Here is a 27746-nt window from a genome sequence, read left to right on the forward strand (position 1 = left end):
GGTTTCGCAAAAATGATGAAATGAAGGCTATGGAAGTATTGCCAATTCTAAAGGAAAAAGTCGCATACCTTTCAGGTAGAGTTATTTTCTTCTGTTGTGGAATGCATGACTGTTGCTAGTCACATGTAAAATGGCATTTTAAGTACTTTTAAATATCGTTACAAGTGTCATGGACGTCTAGGGTAGCACCTATTCCAGTTGAATATCCCAAACATAACATGAGCACTGTGAAAGGATGTGTAATATAGAAAATACGTATTTTGTTGAATGTGGAACGTGCTGCTTGTTGTCATCCTGGTCATGTCCTGTCCCCCATGCATATCCAACAACATTGTTTAGAACAACCTGCCATACCATAGTCATATTCCTTCTCTTATTTCTGCTTTACAGAGATGGCTTTGTTACTGGCCTATCTGAAGCACTGGAGAAATATCTCTGTTGCAGAGGTCAAATTTCAGTGCATATCTTCTAAACCGTATTTGCTATCTTCATAGTGAAATGAGTTACCATCTAGTTTTAGCTACCTCCAGCATATACCTTGAAGTTGGTTACTTGATGAGGAATAGCAGAGGATTTAAAAATGGGATTTAGATGAATGACTATAGTAACATATTTTATAACTTGCTAAGTTACTTTACTTGATGGAATGATGACTGAGGTGCTTATTCTTGTGAACTGCATTTTGTTGTGACTTTCTGAAGTAAATACTTTGAAATATATTGGGATTAAACATAATTCTCCTTGCCATAATATTAGTGTCAAATGATTTAGAGGACAGGCTCATACTTGAAAGGGTTTTTTTGATAAATAATTTTTCAAGAACTCCAAAAATAAAGCTCTTATCAGTAAATATTAAAACATACAAAATGATCCCTGAAATTGCACTCCTTAGAGATTTGCTGTGCATGGATGCTGATGCTTGCAAGTATAGTATATAGTTCACGGCACTTCATCCTGTGCACTCTGCTGAGTCAAATAGAGGTGATAAGCAAAAAAAGATGTTTTGTTTTGTTTTTTAAAGGTTCTGGCAACTGTAATGAATGATGTAACAACTGCCTAGAGCAAATTTCCCTGGTGGTGTAGGAACTCCCAATTCTTCGGCTTATGAATTGTAGTGCTGATGAAGGCTTGCCTTCATATAACCATGAAGTATGAATGGAATCTTGGATGCAATTTTTTTATTAAGTTAAAACTGAAGTCTGTTGAAGTACAGATACTCTGACATCTCTACACGTACTTATATGAGGAGAGCATTTTCTTGCAAGCTGCAATTATCTTGGTTTCATATAAGGAAATACCACTTGAAAAGTTGTCTTGCTTTTCAAACATCCCACCATTTAGCTTTACATAAGCCCTTTGTAACTAGGTAAATTAAGGCAGTTGCTGAAAAAACTGCACTACTTGGCCTGGTGGATTTTGGTGCCATTTGAAGACCATTGACAGGACTGGTGTTAGGGATGTGCACTAGACAGAAGTGATTCATGTTGGATGATTCATGTGAGTTGATCAGCTATACATATGACACATCTTGGCATAAATAGAGATTCTATCTCAGTGCTCTGGGGGGTTACAGAAAAAGAAAGGAGTAAAAATGGAACTCTTACTAATGAAAGTAGTAGCTTCATATGTTTTTGTTAAACCAAGACAAATAGGGGATTGTGTTGGATAAAGTATTGTGGGACAGGAAATTCCCACCTGATGCCTCATGCATTGTTGCTTTTAACATTCCTGTTTGTGTATGACACAGGAGCATCAGGAACAAAGGAAATGAGAGTTATTTATTGAAAAAGACCTAAAAAAGCATTTGGCATAGCTGATGGTGGTAAAAAAAAAAAAAAAACAACAAACCAACCAAAAAAACGTAACAGAGGTCTTAAGGACTTTTTTACTCAATATTTACAATTCTGGTGTCTGGTTTAAGACCGGAGAGTGAAATTCTTCTCACCAACAATCAAGGCTGTGTTGATTTCATTACTCATCTAGACCTGAAATTTGTGCAACAGATGTAGTCTCCAATGTACAGAAATTTCAGAATGTGATTTATCAGAAGTTTAAGCACCATACTTTAAGAATGGGTTTTGTCTGTGGTGCATGTGGAACTGGGTCCCAACTGAAGTGGGATCCAAAATGACATAAAAAGTATGGGTTTCTTTCCCATGCCATGTTTGAGAACTGCATGATACAGGAGTTGCTGTATGGAAAAGGCCTGGAGACTGATCTGAGGTGACCACATGTAACAATGCATTTGTTTAAAATGCTTAGTGTTAATGACAATTCATATCATGTTCTTCCCTGCTAGCTGGGGATTTTTTAAAGAATTTCCACCCTGAGCAGTAAAGCACTTTTTTCTGGTGGGGTTTGGAAACAGTAGCATTTACCAGTCAAAATGTAAACTTTAAAGATCTCTAGCTGATGACCTGCAGCGTGCTGAGGACAGTGTAAAGTGCTGCAGCAGCTTTCAGCTAAGCTTTGTAGCTTTGGAGCCTGTTGATTGCTCTGGAGCTGAGCAGAGGCCTGGACTGTTGGACTCTCAGTCCTGTCATTTATCCTTCCTCTCTCTTGTGGCTTCTGTCTTCTTTTTATCCTGTCACTTGTTATCTAAAAATAATCAAAGCTCTCTGCTTGGCAGTTGGGACAGGATGGTCAAGATCAGACTTGTCTCTCTCCATTTAGAATGAGACAACTCAGTTGTTTTTATTCTGATGTCCCTCTTAAGATGAAGTTAAGTTCATCATGGAAGATGACTCTCTTAAGAAAGTTAAGAAGAATATTAATTTCCTTTCTAAGTTTAGGTTTCTGGCATTGCAGCCTGATAGAAATTCAAAGCTGCTTTTGCCTCTTCTGAGTTTCATTCGGTGCCTCATGGGCAATGTGTCCAGTGCAGACAAATCTCTGGAGACCTTCATAGCTAGGCTTAGTGTCTGTAGCAAGCACACGCAGACTGTGTTGGGGAAGATAGCGATGAACTTTTGAGTGCCTGGTTTTATTTGCTTTTGGCCTTCCTTTCAAAGGGTTTTTGTTTTGGTTTGGTTTTGTGTTTGTTTTTTGGGGGGATTGTTTGTTTGTTTGGTTTTGTTATATTTTGTTTAGTAATGCTGATTTGCAATGAGAAATCATTCAGGACAGAGGATACTGTTTTTCTGAGTTTCCATGGAACAGGAGAAAACAGTTACACATCTGTGGTTGAGAACATGTATGGGAATATAATACAGGTGTTGATAAAGACAGCTTACTGACTTGAATTTAGCATTTAGTAACAATAACATTTTGTGGTCACTAGAAGGTACTGGATATGAAATAGCATTTTACTGTTCAGCTGCACCAAGTTAAACAGTAGTACAGTTAAACAGTTCTGTGCAGTTTAATGAATGAGACGAATACATTTAAGTGGAACTGCTCAAAGCCACATTTTCTGCCTTATGTATTAAGTGATTCAGAATTTCCTGCATTGGTGACAAGATTAAAAACTATAACTGACAATTCAGTATCTGCACATCAGAACAGTATAAAAATTATAAATTAAACGCTCAAATAGTATCTGTCTACTCATCTGGTATATGCACTGGGTGTGGAATACTATATGCCTAAACTCTGTGCTAGTAATGAAGTTAATCATAGAATCGTTTAGGTTGGAAAAGACCTTTAAGATCATTGAGTCCAGTTGTTAACGCAGCATGGTCAAGTCCACCACTAAACCATGTCCCTAGGCACCACAACTATACATCTTCTAAATACCTCCAGGGATGGTGACTCCACCACTTCCCTGGGCAGCCTGTTCCAATGCTTGACAACCCTTTTGGTGATGAAATTTTTCCTCGTATTCTGCTGGTGACACCCAGCTCAGCCAGGTATTAATCAGATGGCTCTTCCTGCTTCTTCCCTTATTATTCCCTGTAACTGGGAGGATAGAAGAGAACACTGCTTATACTCCTTTAACCAGTTGTCCCCAGGCCCTGAGTCTGTCTTGATTGCCCTCAGACTTCTTGTTACAACTTCATCACTGCCCAACTGGAAGATCAATAATGGGTAATAATCTGAGGGCTGCACGCTTTCTCCTTACATCTTTAACCTGAGCCCCCGGGAGGCAGCACACTTCCCTAGGAAGTGGGTCTGGTCTGCACAGGGGGCTTTCTGTTCCCTTCAGGAGGGAGTCTCCTATGACTGTGACCCATCTTTTTTACTTTATGGTCCTCATTACTGTTTGGTTCCACCTGCAAAGGCACATACCTATCATGCAAGGGCACCTGGGCAGGTGGGGCAGTCACAGAACAGGTGCATCTGCTGCTCCGGGAAGGAACTTGTCACCATCACCCCCCATCCCTTCAGTTACTGTGTTCAGCCAGCCAGAGAGAGGATGGGGAATCATCAGTATCATGCATCCTATCTGCCTGTGGGGTCTGTCCAGGGATGGTAGGGTGCCATTCCAGTAGTCTCTCTCTTGGACTCCCTGACACTCCTCAACCTCCTCTCCTTCTCCCAGAGCTCTGTCACAAAGCAGAGGAGCTCCTCTACCTGGGCGCATATCCCAGAGTTGTGCTCATTGTTGCTGTACTGACATTGGAGCAGGGCATAGCCTGCAGACGGACACCCGAGTGGGAGTGTGTTCTCAAGAGTTCTGTCTGGGCTCCTGCATTAGTTGTGGTGGGTGCTGAGTATCCTCTAAATGCTTGCCTACAAAGTAGTGTAACTTTGTGTTTAAATTTAATCTGTACAATTGCTGATTCAAAAGTTAAATACATAACAAAGCACCATTGCTGGAGATATCACACAGCCAATCAAACTTGAATGTGACTGCAATGTCTAAGAGTAATGCTGTGGTATTCTTTTTTTAGGTTTTTGTTAGACAGATAACTTCCTCATTGTAGGAATTGTGACAATATGCTGACTGATACTCCCAAAATTCAATTTTAAGATGGTCTCTAAGTGATAGTGTTGGTATTTAACTTGATACCACTTCTTTAAGTGGATATTAACGATACAGTGTAGGACTTAGTTTTTCTGAAGACTAGATTTGCAAACAAGAATGGTGTTATACTGTTGGGTCTTTTAACATGTTCAATTTTTCAGGTGGCAGAGATAAGCGTGGAGGTCCCATTCTGACGTTTCCAGCTCGTAGTAACCATGATAGAATACGGCAAGAAGACCTTAGAAGACTAATTTCATACCTAGCATGTATTCCTAGGTAAGTGATAGTCCGATAAGCTCTGAAGCTATAAAACAAAACAAATGGATTATGTTGCAGTACATCCACAAGCTAGAAGACTGAATTGGTTCAGTCTTCTGTGCTGAAGACTGCGGATACAACTCAAAGTACATCAATAATTAGAAACACACTGGTCATCATTCACAATATGCCTTGTATGGGGTGAGGTCAGCACAAGATTCCTAGCTGTTTTTTGTATTAGGTAAGTTACAGTGTCATGATACAGCACAAGAATAATCAGGATAGAGACATGTAAAGTTGTTTGTACAAGTCTCAGATAAACCTGTGGAGAGATCACTGAAAGTAGTGATACCATTGTCTTATCAACAGTTTAAGCTGTGAATTACAATGTGCTGTTTAAAGAAATCAGCAGAGGTCAAATCCAGTGCTAGTGCATATGTACATATGCACCCCCATATATATATAAAATTACATATATTTTTTTAAAAAAAGTTATGTACTATATATATGTAAAAAAGGTTCACATAGAACTTTGTTCCTAGTAGTAAATGAAGGAGGGAGAAAAATGGTTGTAAAACCCTTACTTCAGGTCCATTTTAGAATCTGCCTGCATTTGGTGTAAACTGGAGCAATGCTGACTGTACTTGAATTATGTTTGCTTGTGACCTCAAGGACACTCAGGCAAACCTCAAGGAGCAGTTGTCACTATAATTTAAAAAAATTCCATGGGCAACATCCCTGAATGCAGTATCTTCCGTATTTCTGTAATGTGTTAATCTATAGGCAGTCTCCTTTGCACCCGATGTAATCAGAGGTCAGTTTCAGATTGACAAAAGTGTTTCCATTAAAATAACTTCCTGTTGATAGTGTGTATAGCCTTCCATAAGAGCAATTGTCAGTAACTAAATTATTCTACTCTTTATTTCACTTTGAAGTGTAGGAGTGTTTAGTACTTAGGCTTGAGATTTTTTTATTTCTGAAGTAATTTGACTTCACATTTGAATGTTTGAGATGTAAATAACAAATATGCCCAAGAGAATTTTCTAGAGATAATCTGGCAAAGTACTGTGGTCTCTGGCAAAAAGATGTATGTTAATTTAGCATCAATACATTTAAAATGGAAAGAAAGTTAGTGCAGGCTTTATGTTCCTGCAAGCATGGCAAAGCTTTTAGAATAAAGGGAGCTTTATTAAAAGCAAGACATTTTCATACAGTTTTAGGGACTGATCATGCACATCTTGCTAATTAAGAAGGCCCAACTTGTACAAATAGCCCCAAACATTTAGTCTTTTAGTTATTTTGGTTAATAGTTACTGCAGTATGTAGCTGCAGTTTCAGAGGTATGAGTTGTTTGGCAAGAGATCTGAACACTTAAGGTGATTTCAGTCTCACAATTTTACTAATTTAACAATGTATCTGATTTAAAAATATTGCTAAATTCAAGTCATCAGTGTTGAGTGGACCAGGTATTAGCGTAGTTCAGGTTTACCTAACAGATGACCTTGGCTGACTAAAGCCTCCTAGAACTCTTTTTGTGATCCTTGGCCAAAAGGGATTCATCTTTTGTCAGATGATGGGGCCACATGATGGGAGGACACATCTACGTTGTACCACATGATCAGGGGCCGGTCCACTTTCTATATCCCAGTAGATGTATGCATCATGTGAATTAGTGGCAAGCACTCCTCCTCACTCAGTGCTCAGTTTGCATGATAGGATAGGGATGGGCTGATAAGCACTCGTGTAATAGCATGCAGCCTTCAGTAATGGGTGTATCTTTAAAACAGTGGTTGTTTTTGGCCTTTAATTCTGTGAGGCTGTTAGAAAACATTTTCACTATGGTGAGAAAATTGTATATTGTAGTCTAAATGTATTCCAAGCTAGTCAGTGTATTTTTTACTACCATTGCCATTTCTGGCATGGTGGGACAGCCAACATTTATCTTGACAAACTTTTTTTTTTTTTTTTAATAGAATGGTGGTGGTTTTTTATTGTTGTTTTGGGGTTTTTTTGTTTAGTGTTTGGGGGTTTTTTTTGTTTGTTTGTTTGGGTTTTTTTTTAAGTTTTTAAACTTGAAATCCTCTTCTAAGGAATCTGTATTATTACTTCTTTTGGAAGCTTTTCTGCTTTTCTGTATCAACCATAACTCATGTTTCTATAGTGTGGCCAATGAGATTGCATAAAGTGTGCCGGTGAAGCTTCCTGCATTTTGGATACTGTGAAAACCTCACCACATGAACTCCACAATTGCATTTATATTAGTTTTTTAAACTTGAAATCCTCTTCTAAGGAATCTGTATTATTACTTCTTTTGGAAGCTTTTCTGCTTTTCTGTATCAACCATAACTCATGTTTCTATAGTGTGGCCAATGAGATTGCATAAAGTGTGCCGGTGAAGCTTCCTGCATTTTGGATACTGTGAAAACCTCACCACATGAACTCCACAATTGCATTTATATTAGTCACATCCCTGAAAATGACTCATGTACTCAAACAATGGACATTCAGTCCTTTTTGATAGTCCATTGGCTATGATGCATTGGTTTTGAACTACTTTCCTTTCTATCTTAACAAGGTCACGTAGCAAATTCCACTGGAACAGAACAAAAATTTCTGGTGTTGGTGGTGATTGCTACTTTTGATCAGCGGCAAGCACTAGGCGTACTAACGGTATTGATGAAAAGAAATTAAATCTGCCATTCTCAGAAGAGTTGCCAGAGAATTTGGGTATAAGGTCTGTCAACTTTTGGGCAGCAAAATTGAGCTCAAATTCGTAGAAACAGCTTGATGCGTTTTCTTCACAGCCATAAAATGCTTTCTTACCCATTAACCTTCCACAAATTGATGCTGTTACAGAAGGAATTGTCAATAAAGGCTTTTTTCCCCTCCACAGACTCTTTTAACTCTCGGATAGTAATGGGCTAAATCGGAGGCAGTTTAAAAAATGGTGCAGAAGTGGTAGGTAAGAACAGTATGCCATCTTCTGTGTTTTAGAGGATCCCCCTCAGTCATTAGAAAGGCATGAATATTGGTCATCAGTAAAATGTGTGTGTTCTGAAGAGTCAATTGTAAATTAATTATATGTTGCTGCTTCAGTAAATTGTGTTTAATGTGTAAGGTGAAGGAGAAACAAGACTGGAAGTTGAATCATTGTGGATATAAACAATGAAAATGAAAAAGGAGACAAAAGACAGATTATCAAATCAGCAACAGGTGTGAAGCTATTGCCTACAAAGGAGTTTGGCAGGGGGATGTGAGAAGCTTCCTGAGAGGTACCTGAGTTCTGTTGTATGGGTCAGCTAGTCAACAGTGAGACCCTAGGGTGTAGCTGAGAAGACCACGTTCATTAAGCAGTGTGGTGCAGTTGAGTGCTGTGTTTGAAGTTGTAACACTTGCTTGATAACCTTTTCTTCTTTCTTATGCAGTGAGGAAGTATGTAAACGAGGATTCACCGTCATTGTAGATATGCGTGGGTCAAAATGGGACTCCATAAAGCCTCTGCTGAAGATTTTACAGGAATCCTTTCCATGTTGTATTCATGTTGCACTGATAATCAAGCCAGACAATTTCTGGCAGAAACAGAGGACTAACTTTGGCAGCTCTAAGTTTGAGTTTGAGGTAATTTCCCCTATGGTATACAAAATTACATTTATTTCATGGTTTTAAGTTTGCTCACTACTAATCAGCACCTTCAAAACTCTCAGATAACTTATGTTTAGTGTGTGGTGTCCCTGCTCATGGCAGGGGGGTTGGAACTAGATGATCTTAAGGTCCTTTCCAACCCTAACTATTCTATGATTCTATGTTCTAGATGAGAGGAGGGATACATTAGGCCAGTGATGCTAGAGGGAATGTGGTTTTCTTCATGTACTTAGGCTAGGTAGTTGTGCATGTTGTCATTTATATTCATTTTCTGAGTGTGAGAAAGATGGAATTAGAGTTTTACCCCTAATGGGAAAAAGTGAGGTTTCATGTTTGTTGTCTTGGTCTGCACTATGATAATCATATCAGCATCCTGAGGAAAGCAGCCAACTGAACCTTGCTGTTATCCTTCTGCTGCTTTACAATACACAAAGTTAAAACTTCATAAAAACAGAAGTCAAAAGAGTGATTGCTGTTTTCTCCTTAAGTGTAGTGATGTAAGAGAGAAAGAAAATATTTGGGGAAATATCTGCAAGACATGAGACTGGTCAGAATTAATACTTGAAAAGAAGTGTATGATAGAAGTTATTGAGTGAACTTCATGAGCAAAATGATCAACTCTTACAAAGAGAAAAACAAAAACTTGAAATAAAATTTTATATTCATTTCAGTATCAGCATTTTTTTAAAATAATTTTCATTTTTATTTTTTAGACAAATATGGTGTCTCTGGAAGGCCTTACCAAAGTAGTTGATCCTTCTCAGCTAACCCCAGAATTTGATGGCTGCTTGGAGTACAACCATGAGGAGTGGATAGAAATTAGAGTTGCCTTTGAGGACTATATTAGCAATGCAACCCATATGCTGTCCAGACTGGAGGAACTGCAAGATATACTGTCAAAAAAGGAAATGCCTCAGGACCTGGAAGGTGCTCGCAATATGATAGAGGAACATTCACAATTAAAAAAGAAAGTCATTAAGGCCCCTATTGAGGACCTTGATGTGGAAGGACAAAAGCTGCTCCAGCGGATACAGAGCAGTGATAGCTTTCCCAAAAAGAACTCTGGGTCAGGGAATGCAGACTTACAGAACCTTTTACCCAAAGTATCCACTATGCTGGACAGGCTGCACTCAACACGGCAGCATCTGCATCAGATGTGGCATGTACGGAAATTGAAATTGGACCAATGTTTTCAGCTCAGGCTGTTTGAGCAGGATGCTGAAAAGGTAAGGAATTGGGAGGGGGGAGTATAAATGGGTGCTGCTTGATGGATGTGAAAAAAGTACCAAGGATAACTGCAAATAGTAATTTTTATCTTTAATCACTAGCCTTTTCAATGAGAAATAAAGGATTTCTTGACTGAGAGTGACCTTTACTCTTATGGAATAAAGGGGATTAGGTAGTAATTCTAAGCTTCAAAAAAGACACATAGTTCTCACTGAAGAAAATTTTAAGTGGTAGTGACTTAAAAGCTTTTGCTTTGGTAAGATATGCTTCCAGAAAGATACTTTTGCATCAAGTGAAGATGAATGCTGTATGCTTTATAAATACAGATGACTAAGGATAACACTGGTCTCCTTTTGGGTGACCCTTGGGATTTTAGTGACAGGCAGTTGGCAAAGTCTGAAGAGGCTGACATGGGAAGCTGCTTCATTGATGCAGGATTTAAAGTTCCAGGCTAAAAACTGATGTATCTCTTTTGACAGTGCATATGTCATTAACAGGGGACTGAGTGATCTCAGAATGTTTTGGGCTAACCTGTCCCTTCAAATGAGAAAGCCCTTGATTGTCATGAAATTTGAAGAGGAAATGAGGCAGGCAGTGCACTTACAGATGAGCTCAAATAAGATCTGTTTTCATCTAGAATGGTTTTGCAATCACATTATTAACTTGTTACCGTGGAACAAATAGCTTTAAGGAAGGGTGGGTAGTTTTTCTCTGGAAGAAGTTAACTAGACTATGCAGTGAAATGTAAGTATGGTCTTTGCCAGATTTCTTAGTGCTTTATGTAAGAATGCCTGAACTGCATGAGACCAAAGGCCTGTGTTAAACCAGTATCCTGCTCTCCAGCGATGCTCATTAGCAGAGCACATATATATCATACTGCTTTATCCTACGTCTTCCTGTCTTCTTCCCCTGTTCTTTCCCTTACCTTTACCATTTCTGCTCTTTACACTACTCTCAATGTTTTCTGCTGTGTTTAAAAAAGAAATTATTTTTAAAAGTAAGTGTTTACTGCATGGGTATAGCTGAAAATAGTAGGGACGTGTAAAGAGTTGAAAAAAATCTGCTCAAGTGAATTTAGAGTTAGAAATTGTTTAGAAAATAATAAGATGTTGCACTTTCAGGCCAAAAATATTTCTTAGCAACCTCTCAGCACTTAGTTACTGTATTTGTTCCTTATTACAGCATGAACAAGAAGTATTTTGATAGTGTTTACATTGTATTGAAAGCTATATTCTCCGTTTACTCACCTAAAGGTTTCCTATGTAACTTGGACTGAACCTTTTTTTTCGGGGGGAGGGGAGGAGAAAGGGGTGTTAGATGGGGAAAAATAAACATGGTCATTTTGGAGGACTTTCACAACTCTTTGCACAGGAAATCTGGGGTGGATCATAGAATCAACTAGGTTGGAAAAGACCTTTAAGATCATCAAGTCCAACCATTACCCCAGGACTGCCAAGACCACCACTAAACCATATCACTGAGGGCCTCATCATTCAGGCAGGAGAGAGACAGGCAAAAAAAGGGGCAAGGTAGGAGGGAATCTGATTGGAATTGTTGTGTAAGTGACTGAAGGCAGGAAAGTCAGACAACCTGGAGAAATGTGGTCACAGGTAGGACCAGAATCTAGTTTGAGTACTGTTTTAACACATCTTCACAGTAGCCTAGATAAGAAAATGAACATTTTAGGAGTATGTGGTCAGCTGTCTCGGTTGTCCTGAGATATTAAAACTTTATTTTTTGGGGTTTTTTTTGGATTGGTTTTTTTTTTTTTTTTTTTTGTTTGTTTGTTTACAGTCCTTACCATATTGTGCTTTACTTATAGTTTGATTTGTCTTGTACCTGGGTGGAATAATGGATTCAATAATACTGCTCTGTTAGCCAGCATATTATTAAGAAATCTTTAAATGAGTGCTTATTGCTACCATTTTTTTCCTGAACAATCTTTCTCAGATTATTCAGAGAGTAGGAGGGTCTTTGGAACTGAGGTACAGAAAGATTTCAAGACCATTGTGAGGGCTGTGGGGGGTGTGTGTTAAACTTAGTCTTTTTCTGTGTTGCTTGGTCTATGAAAACTTTGTCTTCCAGTGCCACTGTTAACATACTTATGTACCTTTTTTGATGATCATTGCCAGATAAGGTCTTTCCTAAAGTTTGAATATTAAATTACTTTTTATTTAATCTTAAATCTGTCTGGAAGAAGGTAATGTGTAACTCTGTGCTCAAGTATAGTTTTTGAAATTTGTTCAACAACAGAAAATCTGTTTACAAATCTGCTGTAAAGTTATGAACTAAAAATACTAAACTTGCTGCTGAAGTACTTAATCAGCAAGAACAAATTTATATTTAATTTCCGTGAGTTGCCATTTCCATTGTAAATTATTAAGCTGCTGACATCAACAAATGCTGACACTAGAGAACATATAAGCTTGGTAACTCAGGGCTGTGCTCCAAGCCTGTTTGTTTACTCTGACTTCTTAGTAGTAATGAAGTTTATGCCTTTATGATTATGAATTTAGTGTAGCTTGTTGAGATAAACACCTATAGTAAAGACTTAACAGCCTCAGATGTTTGGTCAAAAAAGTCGGATTTCAGCAATGATGTCATTAAAATGTATTGTAACTTACAGTTGAAAGAACACTGTGTTTGTTTTCATGGCCTTACGCTCTTTCTTTCTTACATGTTCACAGATTTCTCACATTGTCTGTGATTTCTACCATAACAAATTAGTGATTTATTCCTCCTCTTCCCCACCCCTCCTTAACATTTTCTTGTAGATGTTTGACTGGATTACACACAACAAAGGTCTGTTCCTGAACAGCTACACAGAGATCGGAACCAGTCATCCCCATGCAATGGAGCTTCAGACACAGCACAATCACTTTGCCATGAACTGTATGGTAAGAAATGCCTCACTTCACAGCATTGACATGTTGCCTATTTGCTCTATGTTAAGGTTGAATTCATGAATTATATAGTTAAACAATTCCTTCTGTTACAAGTAGTGCAAATTTGTATTTGAGCAGATTATAAAACACACAGGAGGAGAATAAACGGTAGCCAAGTACAGAGGCACTGTGAGCAAGCAACAAAATTATTCTGACAGGTGGAGATATTCCACACAACCTCAGCAACTCTCTGTTGTAAGTGTCCCGACTTCTAGAAACTGGGATGTGTGTTTGAGTACTGCTTTGAGTCTTGTAGGAAATTTCAGAGAATAGTGTGTAATATGAAATTTGACTCTCCATATGGAAAGAAATAGCTCTTGGGATCTTCTGAATATATTGCAACTCAGTCAGAAAGTTGTGAGAAGTAGTGATCAACAGCTGAGCTTGGTCTAATGGTTTTCCATACTTTTAAGAAGACACACTTCACATTTCTGGCACAGTAGAACGGAGCTAAAACAAACAATTTTTTTGTCAAACATCATCTTAAGGTGAGCTATCAGTAGTCCACAATTAAAAAATTTGGATTTTAACTGGCAGTGCAAGCCACGTATTTTCAGTTTCATGAATTCCTGTTTGAACTTGGGGACTAAATTCTCAAGTACATTTTAGGTCCTTTTCACTAGGAGGATTGGAGGTATTTAAATAACTTTGGGAGTGTGGGCCTAAATCCAGTTCCTTCCTGTCAGCTCAATGAAGGAAGAACACTACCAGTCTTGTTGGAAATTAACTTCCTTGGCAGTCTGAAGATGGGAATTGAATTAAAGTATGGTCAAAACAATCAACTCTTACAGGAGGGTGTCTTTGTAGGACAGAACTACTAACTGTGGAAAGAGAGAGTGGCAGAGTAATCTTACCTAGGTTACCCATCTTTCTGAAATAATGGAATGATGAGTAAGGCAGCTAGAATTAGACCAATTGAAGACATAAGTTCTTTTTCTTTCCACATTTTCTTCTTTTGCAACTCAGCTGTGTGCAAAAGTTTAAGAGAAGAAAATCATTATGAACCTTTTGAAAAAAGTAAAGCAAATGATGGGGAACACTGTAATGAAGTTACATAAAGTAATATATGAAGGTAGCTTTGACCATTAGGAAGGTATAGGTGCCTTTTTTCTTCACAGGCATGATGACTTCTGGAACTTAGAATTTTGGATGGCCTCCCAGGCAATTCTTGGGCTTCTACTCTAAAGGTTAAATTCTTCTTCTGTCAGCCTGTCCTGGTATTAGTTACTCTTGTCCTCTTTTCTTCAAATTGAATGACTATTTCTGCCTCCCTCCCACCTCCCCTCCTTCCTGCTTCCCATACTGTTCAGATGCTATCAATAGTAGGAAGCACTTGAGCAATGTAGCATAACCCCTCCTGGTCTGTTTTGACTCTTTTTGCTGTTACACTCTGTTTTGCCTGTAGTAGTCAAATGCATTAATTACAGAGGACTTTTTCTCAGCTTGTGCAATGATTTCTTGAAGTATGCAAGGAGCAGCTTAAAGCTGGGCAAATTAAACAGTCCAAGTATTCAAAAGGAGAAAAACAAGCTGCAGTTTTTTGATGTGTTTCTGTAGCATAGTACCTCCAAACAGTGGTTCCTTGGCAGAGGATATGAAAATACAAATTCAAAATGATCAGTTATGGAATGATAGAATGGTTTGGGTTGGAAGGGACATTAAAGATCATCTAGTCCAACCCCACTGCTGTGGACAGGGACACCTTCCACTAGACCAGGTTGCTCAAAGCCCCATCCAACCTGGCCTTGAACACTGCCAGGGATGGGGCAGCCACAGCTTCTCTGGGCAACCTGTTCCACTGTCTCACCACCCTCACAGTAAAGAACTTTTTTGTAATATCTAATCTAAATGTACCCTTGTTCAGCTTAAAGCCGTTCCCCCTTGTCCTTTTTCTAAAAGTCCTCGTAAAAAAAAAAAAACAAACAAAAACCCAAACCACCCTCCCCCCAAAAAAACCCAAAACTGAACACCCAACCCCAACCAAACAAAAAGCAAATAAAAAGCCCATAAAACAAATAAGCAAAAAACAAACACCCGAAACCCAAACTAGTCTCTGATTTTGATTTAAGCAGTGTTCAGATTTTCTGGGTTTTATCTGGTTAAATGGCAAAAGTTTTACATGTAGATTAGGGGTAAAGATTAAGCTGAATGTGACATAAAAAAATGATGTGAACTAATTGAATTTTGGCAGGCCTTAGTTTTCATTAGCTTTTAACTGGAAAAATACCAAGCAACCTTAACTCCTGCAAGCATTTTCAGCTTCTCCCTGACCTCTCTTCACTTACAGTCTATGCTTAACAAGCTATTATTTGTTCATTGCTCCTGTCAGTGTAACTCTTCAGTTACCAGAGTTGATTTAAGATCTCTTATGTGAATGCTGTCACACTAGAGATGGAATTTAACTTTTAACCCATCTACAACTTTGCAGATTTATTCAATGGAGTGGGGTAGAGGAGGGAATGACAGCAACTATGTATAAAGGTTTATTATATGCAGGAGATTTTGAAGCTTTTCATTGTGGCCTTAACTGGACCCTAATAGATCTTGCTTTCCAGGCAGTTTCCTTAGGCTCACTTTAGGTGAGGAAGGGTGTTTGAAGAATAAATGCTGCCCAAGCAGCTAAATGCACTTGCACTTGCTCACAGCTTAACCCTGATAACTAATGTTGCAGCTGCTTTTCCCAACTCATTGTGGTTGCTGAAGGGCACATGCTCTCTTCACAGCAGGTGCTACCCTCTGTCAATAGCTGGCTTTCCCATCTCCCCTTCCTTCCCAAGTAGCAGCTTGGCTTTCTGAAAGGTGCAGGAGGGCAGCATCTGCAGCTGCTTATGTCAAACTCGGGTGAGAGTGACCGACTGCCTTTGGGTGAGATGCCAAAGTTTTAATCTAGTCTTCCAGTCTAAAACAAGCCACTTGGATGTAAACTGTTGTGAAAGCTACTTAGTTCCTATCATGAGCAGGAGTTCATTACATCAAGGACAAAGAGGATTTGCTGAATATGCCTTGTTTTCCTTGTAATGGCTTTCCCACATTTTTAGAATCTGATTTTCAGTATTACAGCACAAAATAATTGCGAGTTTAAACCAAATGTTGTAAAACAAACAAAGGTGAAGAATACATTAGGGGAGGAGATTTAACTGTACTTTCAGCAGTTTCATTAGCAAGCGATGTGTCTAGGAATCTTGTGTATTCAGTATGTGATAAGCTCGTGTGGTTGTACTTCACAGTAACAGGAATAAGTTCATGAAAGCCTTAAGCTTGATCACAGACTGGTTCTCATTGCAATTGAACTGTCCCAGAGAAAAGCTGGATAGGTGCCGTGATGTGCATTGAAGACAGACATATGTTTGGTTACCATCGCTTAACACACAGGTTGATGTGGCTAAAAAGACTGCTTGTCTAAAAGATAGTTCACGTATGCAGCTGTGAAGGTATGTGACCTGCTTTTACTGAATTTAAAAGGTTGTGCAGTGATAAATGTCAAGGCTGTGTCCTTATAGGGTAAGTAGATCCCATGTTCCCTAACTGTGGGGAAAAATAAACTCACAATGATCCTCTAAAGATGAGGATGGATTTTCGGTACAAGTTAAAAGGCCTGTGTTTAGCAACAGTAAATTGCTGTTGTCAAGTCCTGAGATTTATTTGAGTTGAGCAATACTCAGTTTCAGTTTGAAGTTCCTCCTTGTGTGACTAAACCAATGCTTCACTTCTCAAAACAAGTGTTTAGTACCTTTTAAGGGAGAAACTTGCAAGTAAGACATCATAAGAGTTGCAAATACAAAAATTATCTCTCAAGTTTTTGAAATGCAAAAACAAAGTACCTGTGATTATACCATTAGTCAGTCTTGTATGCAAGAGTGGGAGAAACTGATTCTGTGTTTGACCACTCTTTTTACTGCCATTTTCCATACACCTGCTAGGGCACAAGGGAAGCAAAAGCATTTTAAATATATATGTTTTTGTAACCATATAGAGTTCTCTCTTGAGATAGACTTAAGCACTATGTTAATTTTAGCCTGCCCTGGGTTCTCTGAGAACTCAAGCAATGAGAGCAGGACCACAGGTTGTGAATTGTCTAGTGTTCCCCAGGTTGCTTTGAAGTGCAGATTTTCACAAAAGACTGTGGTGAAGGGTGAGCAGCAGTAAGCTAGTTTACTACTAGGGGGAGACATGTTTGTTTTGTGGGGTTTTGTGATGTCTGTTGCTGTTTGGTTGTTTTGTTTTTGTTAAACTAATAGATCACTCAGGTAGGGCTTTTAGTAAAAATAAATAAAAAACAGTTAAACGGTAAAATCAATCAACTGTCCAACCAATCTGACATCCCTAATAGACAAGGTAAATAGGTACAGGGCGGTAGAGTAGGTAAAATGAATTCAGTCAAGTTCTTGGTAGTTCTGAATAATCACAGTTTAAGCAAATCACAGATTTATGATGTTCTTGAAGTTCAGGGAATGCACAGCTGGTGATCCTGGTCGGACTAGGAGGATGTTTGAGTGTAGTGAACCCATAAGGGAATCTTTCTGGTGCCAGAGCAGTTAATGCTTAGACATAATGTCTGGATGCCACCAACTTGAGACTGGAAAGGCAAAATGAGTTCAAGATATTTTCAGCTTATAAGGAGCACTCCAGAGTCAACAAGATGAAATAAAATAAGCTAGATGTGCACCCCATAAGAAGGAAGAAGCAAATAAACGTATTTTTAAAAGTAATCAGCTGGTGTTAATACAGCAACAAGTATGTTCGTGTCAATTGATCATGAACTAAAGGAATAGGCAGTGGTGTTACTGCAAAGAAGCAAACCTTAATTCACTCTTGATATTTATGGGGGGTGCCGAAATTAAGATCAGTAAAGAAATAACTCTTACCGAGTTGGTCTTACTGAAGAACTAGGTCCAGTTTAGAGCCCCATACTTAATGCTGTAAGGGGGAATATCCAGTTGAAAATGATGTGGCTGTAAGGAGAGGTTGAAGGCATGGGCAATTCACTATGAGAAAGTGGAGGTAGGTGATGAAGTCAGGGGGAAAAGAAGGTGGTGTGAGGTGGTGGTCCAGTAAGATTCCCCAGGTCCACCATGTGGAAAAATGTAAGAAAGAGATGATAAACTTGAAGAAATTTAGAGTGAAATTATACTTCACTTGTTCCAGTGCTCATAGCTATGGTTAAATAGATACCTGAGAATATTTTAAGGATCCTTATAGTTGAAGGATTGGTTGAACACTTTCCTAAATTGTAGTCTGGATGTTGCTGAGGTTTGGTTGGTTGTTTTGGGTTTGGTTGCTTGTTTGTTTCCAAGGGAAGAAATCAAGTCATACGTGCAGCCCTCATCTTTGAAGTCTGGATTCCCGAATCGAGAGCTTTACAGTTGCTGCGAAAGTGAGAAGAGATGTTAGAAAGCATTTAAAATCATTAAAGCAGGTGTTTTTCATACATTAAGGCTACACCTCATCTTGGTGGCCATTTGTGTGTGAAGCAGCAGATGATTTGGAAGTTCCATTGCTAAAATATTTCCATCACAAAGGAATAGTTCAAGCTTACTACAGTCTATCTAGAGGTGCCAGTTATGACACTTATGGACCATGTCACTGAGGAGGTTGTTTTTAATGCTGAATGCTTAATAGTCTCTGTGTCAGAAAACTACTGTTCGAAATCTTAGAACTAAAAAAACATTTCTTAAATTTGTTTGGGAAAACCAGGAAATAAAATAGAACCATCAGAGCACCTGCCAGCTTTATTTTGTACTGAGTGTGACAGAAGTTCAGTTAAGTTGGCAGGCTGTCACCTGTGTACTTGCTTTTAAGGCACACACCAAAGAATGACATAGTGCACTGCAGCTTGTTTTAGACTACTAATCTGTGTTGTTTTACTGAGCGATACTTTTTTAAAGGTACACTCCCTTCAGGAGGGAGTACTAAGTACATTCGTGTACTTCCTGTGTGTATTGTAATGTTTCCTTTTTAGTTTTGTTACAATAGTCACATGTAACACAATGAAAGGTATGCAGTATCACTTTAGCCTTTCACTTTTTAGGCAGCTGATACACATTCTGAAGCTTGATGTTTCATGCAGATTCACATGGTGTAAATGACATGGCTAAATAAGTCTTCAGAAGTTATTACCTGATAGCTCTTGCTGCTTTAACTGAAACCAGGATGTAAATCCATGCAATGAATGAGATGTCAGACCCTGGGAAATGAGCACCAGCTTGCTTGGAACAGTGCTTCTCAAGCAGTGCACAAAATATGCATTTGTCATATAATAATTTCAGTGGATCTGCCTGTCCTTTTAGAAAATTGAACAAAATTTGTTAACCTTCAAGGATCAGTTAAAGACAGTCCAGTCATAGTGAGCTGCTATTTGAGATTCTCTTCAACTAAATCTGTCTCTTTTGGGTCATTGCATTCTGAAATACTGAAAGTTAAACCTTAAGTAGATATATAATGTAGTAAGGAATATGGTAATGGAGGGGAAAAAAAAAGGTTGAGATTATTGTAAGACCTTTTTTTTGAGGAAAGGAATGTGGTATACGTAGCTTGGAAAGTGTTTAACTGTCAGCATATTAATTCATATTCATACATGCTACAGGGGCTATTCTTCCACACTTGTGAAGCCAGATTGCCATGGGAAAATGAATGCATTTTAACCACAGCTCAGTTTTGATTTGCTTGGCTTCACATTTATGGTGCCCTGTCCTTCATATCTAACTGACATTCCAGAATTTCCAAAATTCCTTTATTATGATATACCAACAGATCAAATCGTAGTCTAAAATAGCCTTTATTCTTTTCTCTTTTGACACTTTTTTCACATCACTGGAAAGTCCATGTAATGGCTTTCTGGATTCATTTAGCAGTCTTGCGTTTATGCTACATACACTTCGATAGGCCTAAATGCTCTTCAGTATTAAAATTTGTTGGAAAGAGCAGTTTTGTTCTCTTGCAGTTATTCATCTGTGCTTAAAAGGAGGACATAGATGTGTAGGATAACCTAAAAAATGAAAAGGTAGTATTGTGCAGGAAGGACAGCCAACAGGACACGGATGTGTTCAGTTTATTAAGTGGACCAGCTGAGGTGTAGGCTGTGTCAGGAATGCTCCTGCATGCATGCAGTTACAATTAATAGATACTTGTGCCATTACCACTCAGACGAGTCAGCACAGTGAAGCCTGGAGGAACTGCAACACTTGTGCCAGCCAGTCAGCGTTAGGCTCTGGGCAGTGGTTTGATGCCAACAGGTGATGGTTCCACCTCAGATGCTCAGCATCTATGCAGTGTTAGGTGTCCACATGCCAGCATTCTTCCCTGACCTCTCTTACTGGTAGGAGTATATTCAATTTTGGCACAGGCTGCCCATCACATCTCTCAACAGTAATGGAACCATACAGTTTTCCAACAATTTCAGGTTTTGTTCTTCTATCGCCTGTTAATCTGTGGCTTTCACTGAGCCCAGTTCTGTCCTCCCTGGCTTACTAGCCTCAGTTCCTCAGTCTTTGATCAGGGAAGTTTGACAGATAGCTAACTGCTCTGTGGCATTTCCTGCATGCTGGCATTCCAAAAACACTGCATGGACAAGAGAAAAAATATTTCACTGCAGAATGTTGATATTTTAATGGTGTTTGTTGTTTTCTTCTCAACCATTCTGTGTGATAGTGTTTAGCAGTTTGGCTCCACATGTAAATTTTTAGGATCTAGGCAAGAATGAGTGCAGCTAACAGAAGTAGCCAATGGATGCAGCAGTTTGTGCTGCATTTCATGCAGCAAAGGTCCTCAACTCTGCTCAGAACAGCATCCATGTCTTGAGCGATTGTGGTGATGCGCCCCAGGGCACAGTCCCTAATGCTGGACCAACTGTCCCTCTAACATCAGAAGCCTCAACCCACAGAGAGCTTCAGAAAGAAGACACAGCTCTGCAGGTCTGGGGCTGCACGGAATGCCTGTGGCCTCTTCCCAAGGCTGGGGCAGCAGGAGATGGTTTCCTTGCCCACAGGAGGTGTGTGGTTGTTATTAAAGATCTGTGTCATAAAGTAAAGGAGCTGCGGGAAGAGGTCAGCAGTCTGCATATCATCAGAGATAATGAGAAAGAGACTGACCAGATCTTTTCCAGCACTGCAGCTTCCAGAGCCCAAACTACCAACTGTACTGAAGGGAGAAGGGTGAGACAGTCTGTGCCTGTCTATTTGGGAAGTGGAGACTCCCATGATGATGAAGGTTGGAAGATAATGACTTCTGGCACTAGGAGGAACATTTCTGCATCACTTGAAGATTTGCAGCTACTGAATAGGTTCACTGACCTCATGGCTGCTGAGGAGCTGGAAGCTGTCAAATAAAGCATCTGAGCTACACAGGAGCACCAAAAGGAAGAGGCGAGTGATAATGTGAGACTCCCTTCTGCAGGGAACAGAGACTCCCATCTGCCAACCTGAGTCATTCTCTGTAGTTTGCTGCTTACTGGGGGCTCAGATTTGGGACATTGCGGAAAAACTGCCAAAGCTTGTCCAGACCTCAGAGTATTGTCCCCTGAGAGTTTTGTCCCCTGCCGCGCTTCCATGTGGGCCCCAGCAATACTGCTAAGGGTGACCTGGAAAATCTCAGGCATGAATACATGACTCCAGGGGCAGTGGTCAAGGGCATGGAAGCCCAGGTGGTTTTCTTCTCCATCTTGTTGGTCAGAGGGTAGATGGATCCTGCAGGTCAACAACTGTTTACATAGTTGATGTTGGCAATAGGCTTTTGGTTTCTAGAACCATGGGACCGTGACGCAAAGGTGCTTTTGCCAGCAGGCCAGACAACCTGCTGAGAAGAGCTTTAGGATAAGAATGATGGGAGGGAGAGAAGAGGACCAACATCCAAGTGAGAAGTGGCAGACTGGCTTGGTCTCAGACTAAAGCCAAAACAAAGCAATGTCGCAGCTACTAGGAAGAAAAATAACTGTTACAGCTGAAACCAGGACAGTTGGCAAGTAAAGGGTCTACTGTGATGTGAACAAAAGAACGTAATCCAGAACAGGGCTAAACTGGGGTTGCTGAAGTGTACATGCACAAACAAGAATGGGCCTACGGGACAGCATTATGTGGAAAGCTCTCATTCCCATTCTGAGAAGTCACCATGCTGCTTCTCTGAAGCACCTGCATGGCATACTTGTGTTGTACAAGGAGAGCCTGAGAGAGCTGAGACTGGTTACCCTAGATAAAGGAGTGCTTAGGAGGGATCTTACATAAAAACATAAATATCTAATGGGAAGGAGTGAAGAAGACAGAACCAGACTTTTCTCCATGGAATTCGGTAAGAGAACAAGAGGTAAATTGACACAAGTTGAAAGACAACAAATTCAATTTAAACATAAGAAATACTGGAACATGTTGCATAGAGAGTCTGTGATCTCTCCATCCTTAGAGATTCTCAAACCCCCACTGGACATGACGCTGAGTAACCTGCTCTGATTGAATCTACTTTGAGCAAGGCAGGTAGGCTACATGATCTTCAACCTCAACAATCCTGTGATTCTAAGAACTTCATTCTAGGTTTATGAGAGTCAGCCCAATTGAAAGAAGTGTCATCTTAGCGTTATATACATGTAGCTCTGGAGGAGCTACCTTTTGGTGATGAAGTTGTTCTTGTTTCTGGCTTTACAGAAAGTGGAAACTCTTGATTGAAAGTTAGAGTGACTAAGAGCCATCAGTGAGTAATGCCAGTAAGCTGGAGAATCTTTCTAATCTTTGACCTTATTTGCCTAGTTTTCAGTGCAAGCCCTGAGGCAATATAATGGCAGGAAAATAAAAACTTAAACTGTTGAAATCCTTAGAACTGAGAGTTCTGTATTTTGTTACTTAAAAAGTAGAAATACTTTTGGAGTTGATGTAAAGATTTGTAGAGTGATGTTGCACACATGCATACCATGGATAGATTAAGTGTTTACTAATTATACTTCAGTTTTCCTAATTCGTGTGTGTCTGAGTGTCTTGACTTGAACATCTGTAAACATTCCTATCGAGGCTATTGCAAAATATGGTTAGCTTTTCCTCTCACTGTAATAGTGGGTCTTCATATAATACGTTGTTTAAGCTGACAACTAACATTAGGTTGAGACTCTAGTCATTTCAATTTGTCTTTTTCCCTTGTCAGTAATACAGATAGTATAATACATTATATGCTGCTTAGATTCCAAAGTTAGCCATGCACAGATTTGACAAATAAACCCAGTCTATAAGCAGTACTGTAATAAACAAAAATTTAATAAAAGCGTACCTCTGTATTTAAATGGTCTGCTAACTTCCACTAATTTTTCCCTCCTTCTTCTCCATAGAATGTGTATGTAAACATAAACCGCATCATGTCAGTAGCAAATCGCCTGGTCGAGTCCGGCCATTATGCTTCACAGCAAATAAAACAGATTGCTAGTCAGCTGGAGCAAGAGTGGAAGGCATTTGCTGCGGCCTTGGATGAACGTAGCACATTATTGGATATGTCCTCCATCTTCCATCAGAAAGCTGAACAGGTTAGTGAACAAAAGTTTCTGTGCTGGAACAGTGAGTTGTACTGCTTGCTATTGATTTAAACAGAAGTACAAGAGAGTGATTGAAGAGCTTGGCAAGAAAGGCAGAGCACTTATTTCTGCTGATTTCAGCTGATATTCAAACAAAAAATTTTTCTCCTCAGGACAGCCCATTGCCCTTATATTCTCCACAAAATGCCTTGACCATATCAATGCAAGATAAAACTTTGCCAAGTGAGCTATGTGAATGAAAATGGACATAAATGCATAACTATATGAAGCTTTTAAGTTGAAAGAAAGGAAAACATTTAGTATAGTCAATATCGATGTAATGCCCTTCCTACATCCAGAAAGCATCAACTGTTCTATTGTCCTCACCAGTCCCCCCCAGTCAGTCCTTGAGTGTCAAGATTTAACTCATAGTAATTACTTATAGAAAACTAAGTCAAACTGGCCTGAAAGTTGAGAATTTAATTAACTGTCTTCTGAATCTGAAATTGTGTGGGAGATGTTTACTTAGTATCCCGTAAGAGATTCCTCCTATATTAAACAAAAATTTTAGCTTTAGGCCTATACCAGTTATTTTAATTAAGTCATTAACCATATGTAACTGCGAGAGAAGAGGTATACATAGGGGAAATAGGAATAAATATCCCTAAGTTAATGGTCTTGATGGTGAAAGCATGTTTTCCCCTCAAGGGAATTCAGTTCTGAAGGAGTTCCTGTGTATGTGCTGTTGAGTCACCCATTGATAATACAGATTATCATAGATTATGTCTGCTCTGTATATATCTGGTGAATTTGGAGAGCAGAGGTTCTTGGATTGTTATGGCTGACTGAAGCTCTGGTGTGCTGTGTGGCTGCTATAGTTACTTTCCTTCATATTTGCCTTGCTAAACTGGATCCAAGAAAAGGTCTCATCTGATAAAAATTTAATTTGGAATAAATGAAGAAACCACTTGGGAGTCAGTAACTGCAAAAATACAGAGAGGCAGCACAGTTTAAGAAGTTATTTTCATGATTTCTAATACATAGATATTCAACTTCATAAATGTCCAGAAGTGAGAAATGTGAACTTATCAAGATGCAAATACACACTGCTTTTCATTATGTTAATGGTGACATTGGTTTAACTGTCCTTAGACAGACTAAGGTAAAGTATATAAATTAATGCCACTATCGTAAGTATTTTTAGCAGGTTTTACAGAATGGCCACATAAAAAGGAGATAGAGGAATTGTTTTCTGATACAAAGCTCGAAGCGTTTGGTAAGACACAGTGTGGTACCTTATCGGTATTGATGCTTTTCCAATTGCTTGGATTATTGAGGTTTAGCCATACATGTAGGAGAGAGATGGTAAAACATGAACAGATAGGTATACCTTGACTCAGATGCTGTTCTTTTTCATAAGAAAATGATACTCATCAGAAATCAGGGGACTAAATTTTGTATATGTGCTGGGCAGCTGTGGCAAGAGTCAGTATTACCTTCTTTAACACTAAATCTAAATGTAAACAGGAGGAAAGAGAAGAAAAGAATGAGAAAATAGTGCAGCATCTGCTGGGAATAATTTAATTGCTCCTTCTGCATTTTTAATTTTTTGATTAACTGTGATGGATTGTCCTAGTTGCTTTGTAAGATACCTCACTGTGATATATTAGCTGTTTCATTAACAGTGGAGAGGGAGTTCAAGGAAAGAGGGTTTGGAATGAGAGGAATGACCCCTATAGAGACTGGTGATGCTTGATCTACATAAAAAGATAAGCAGCCAAAGAAATAATGCGCCCTCCTTGAATGCGTTTGTTCCCTTGTCAGTGTTAGGTAAGTGTCGCCGTCTATCATCAGACACAGTGAAGACTGCACCCAGATAGCAGTGCCTGAATGGTGCAAGGGGTCCCACATGGAGCTTCTTTTAATCTTCAGTGCTTAACATTAGAGATTTTTTAAACTATCTCTTAATGAAATGAGAATTACATAAGTATCGTAGAATTAAGTACTCTACCATCCTTCCTCCCAGCTTTCAAACAGTAATAGAATACCAGAAATGGTCTATGGATTACTTTCTCCTCAAAAGACTTCATGTGCTCCTGGAATTAAGATACATATGATGAGAGAAATGGCTTGGTCTCTTAAAACTTTGAAACTCGAACATGACATGAATAGAAGACAAATTTAATTTACAAATGCCACTTGCCTGGCTGTACTAAGTCTAACAGCTATTAAAACTAGAAAAACAGATTCTTTTTTCCTCTTTCTTGGCATAACATGGGTATAAAATTCATGCCCCCTAGCTGTCAAAAATAAGTTGACAGAACTTCTGCTGTGCATACAGCTATGATGGCAGTTTCTTGTCTGTCAAGGCAGCTTAAGCTTCAGTGATAACTTAAATTGTCTGGAGAAGAGATTGTTGCAGTATCCTCAATTTCCCCTGAAAGGCTTGACTTGAGCAGCTCTGCTGACATAGCTGCGTGCTTAAAGTTCAGTGTTAGTCCTAAGAGATGCCCGCTTAAGTTGTAAATCCTTTACATGCTTGCTGCTGTAGTAGCTTACCAAATGGATTTAGTGCTTCTCTGTGTGTCAAAGCTAGTGCTTTGGGGACAGAGGTGTGAATTTTCTGTGCTCTAATACTGCTTTGCTTCCTTGATGATCTCTTTCCAACAGAAGACAACTATGGAGTGTTTCAGTGAACAGTTCACCTTTAATTTTTTGTGTACATGTGCACACATGCAAAGTAAAATCCATTTTCTCTGAAGATTTTTAAAAAGGTGAAGTGATACTTCATGATACCATGAATATCTGAACAGGGAGTTGATGGGTAAGAGCTGAGGGTCTGGACTTGAAAGTTGCAGCATGTTTTACCTCTTTACATAGAGAAGAATTTAATTGGCTTTCATGCATCTGAAGTGGCAGATGCAGGGTGAAGTAAACTTTTCCTTAGCTGCTAAGTCACAAAAAGGAGGAAGAGTAAACTTGGAAGCATCAGTATTGCCAACAGTTTAATTGGTTCTGAAAGCTGTCAATGTACAGCTAAGCCTGCCTGTCTGTGAACGGCTCAAAGAGTTCCATACACCTAAAAGCAAAAGTACGGTCAGACTTGAATATGTATTTTTATTCTGGTATAAGCTTCATTTTGGTCAGTTCAGAGAGAAATACATTAAACATTTTCCCCTTAAAAAATTAATAATATTTTTTCAGTGGCTATCACACAGGTGTCAGTCCTTTTGCATATTACCAACGTGTGGTACTTATTGATAGAACCCAAAATCAAGAGAAAGTTTTTTTTGTCTGTTGCAGTACATGAGCAATGTGGACTCGTGGTGTAAAGCTTGTGGTGAAGTGGAGCTTCCCTCAGAACTGCAAGATTTAGAAGATGCTATTCATCATCATCAAGGGATATATGAGCATATTACTTTGGCTTACTCCGAGGTAAGTGTCTTGTTTGTTTCCTTCAGTTGCTGAAAATGGTGTAATGTTTGGATCATGAAGGGGCATCACTTGTTGCATAGCGCATTAGTTGGAAACTCAAGTGCCAGGGTTCTTTTTTAATTTAGTATTCTGGACTTTTCGGTACTATTGTTCAAAAGTTAAGTGTTTAAGTCTTCCCCTTAATCTTCTGGAAGAATTTTAAAAGGCAAGATGGAAGTATGTGTGGTACAAACAGCTCATGCAGTCTACTAAGTATGTTTTAGTTCACATTTTTATACTACTACCTTTTAATAGCAGAATTATACTACCCATAAAACACCTACTTGAAGGGAAGCTAGCTAGGTATTCTTTGGGAAAGTATTCTGTTGGCATGAATTGCATTAAGTGTGTTTCAAAAATCTTGTTCTGAAATTGCCTCACAAAAAAGGCTTAACCATCAAAGGATGTCACTTGACAAGCCATAAGGTAATATACTTAGTTCTGCCAACCTTAAAAACACTTAAATGAGCCAGTGCACCTATGTAGTCAACATTCATAAGATTAGCATATCCTATGCTGCTGCTCTAGGGTTCTGCATGCAATGAAGTAATATTTCCCAGTATTTCTAATAGTTGTATTTACAACTGTCCTGGGTTCAGCAAAAGCAGTCAGTTTTTTCTCCTTCTTGATAGCTGCTGCAGTGCTGTGTTTTTGACTTTCAGCCTGGGAACACCACTGTTTTTAGTTGTTGCTAAGTAATGTTTACTCTGATTAAGGACTTCTCAGCCTCATGCTCTGCCAGGGAGGAGGGATAGTCGGGAGGAAGCAGAGGCAGGACACCTGACCCAAACTGGCCAAAGGGGTATTCCATACC

At 39.1% G+C, this 27746-nt stretch overlaps 1 protein-coding gene across 1 annotated transcript; it reads left to right on the forward strand.

The window, feature by feature from the left end:
* LOC104412467 (triple functional domain protein-like) lies at nt 1-27109 on the forward strand (the record flags this gene model as incomplete). The annotated part of the gene is made up of 8 exons (XM_010023198.1): nt 1-75; nt 5068-5182; nt 8590-8782; nt 9520-10032; nt 12808-12930; nt 23279-23470; nt 26762-26897; nt 27099-27109. Coding segments are annotated over 8 exons (1358 nt in total), but the record flags the coding sequence as incomplete, so codon positions are not given.
* Between the last annotated feature and the right edge of the window lie 637 nt (nt 27110-27746).

The sequence above is a fragment of the Nestor notabilis genome, unplaced genomic scaffold (genome assembly GCF_000696875.1).
Source record: "Nestor notabilis isolate BGI_N333 unplaced genomic scaffold, ASM69687v1 scaffold13601, whole genome shotgun sequence".
NCBI lineage: Eukaryota > Metazoa > Chordata > Aves > Psittaciformes > Psittacidae > Nestor > Nestor notabilis.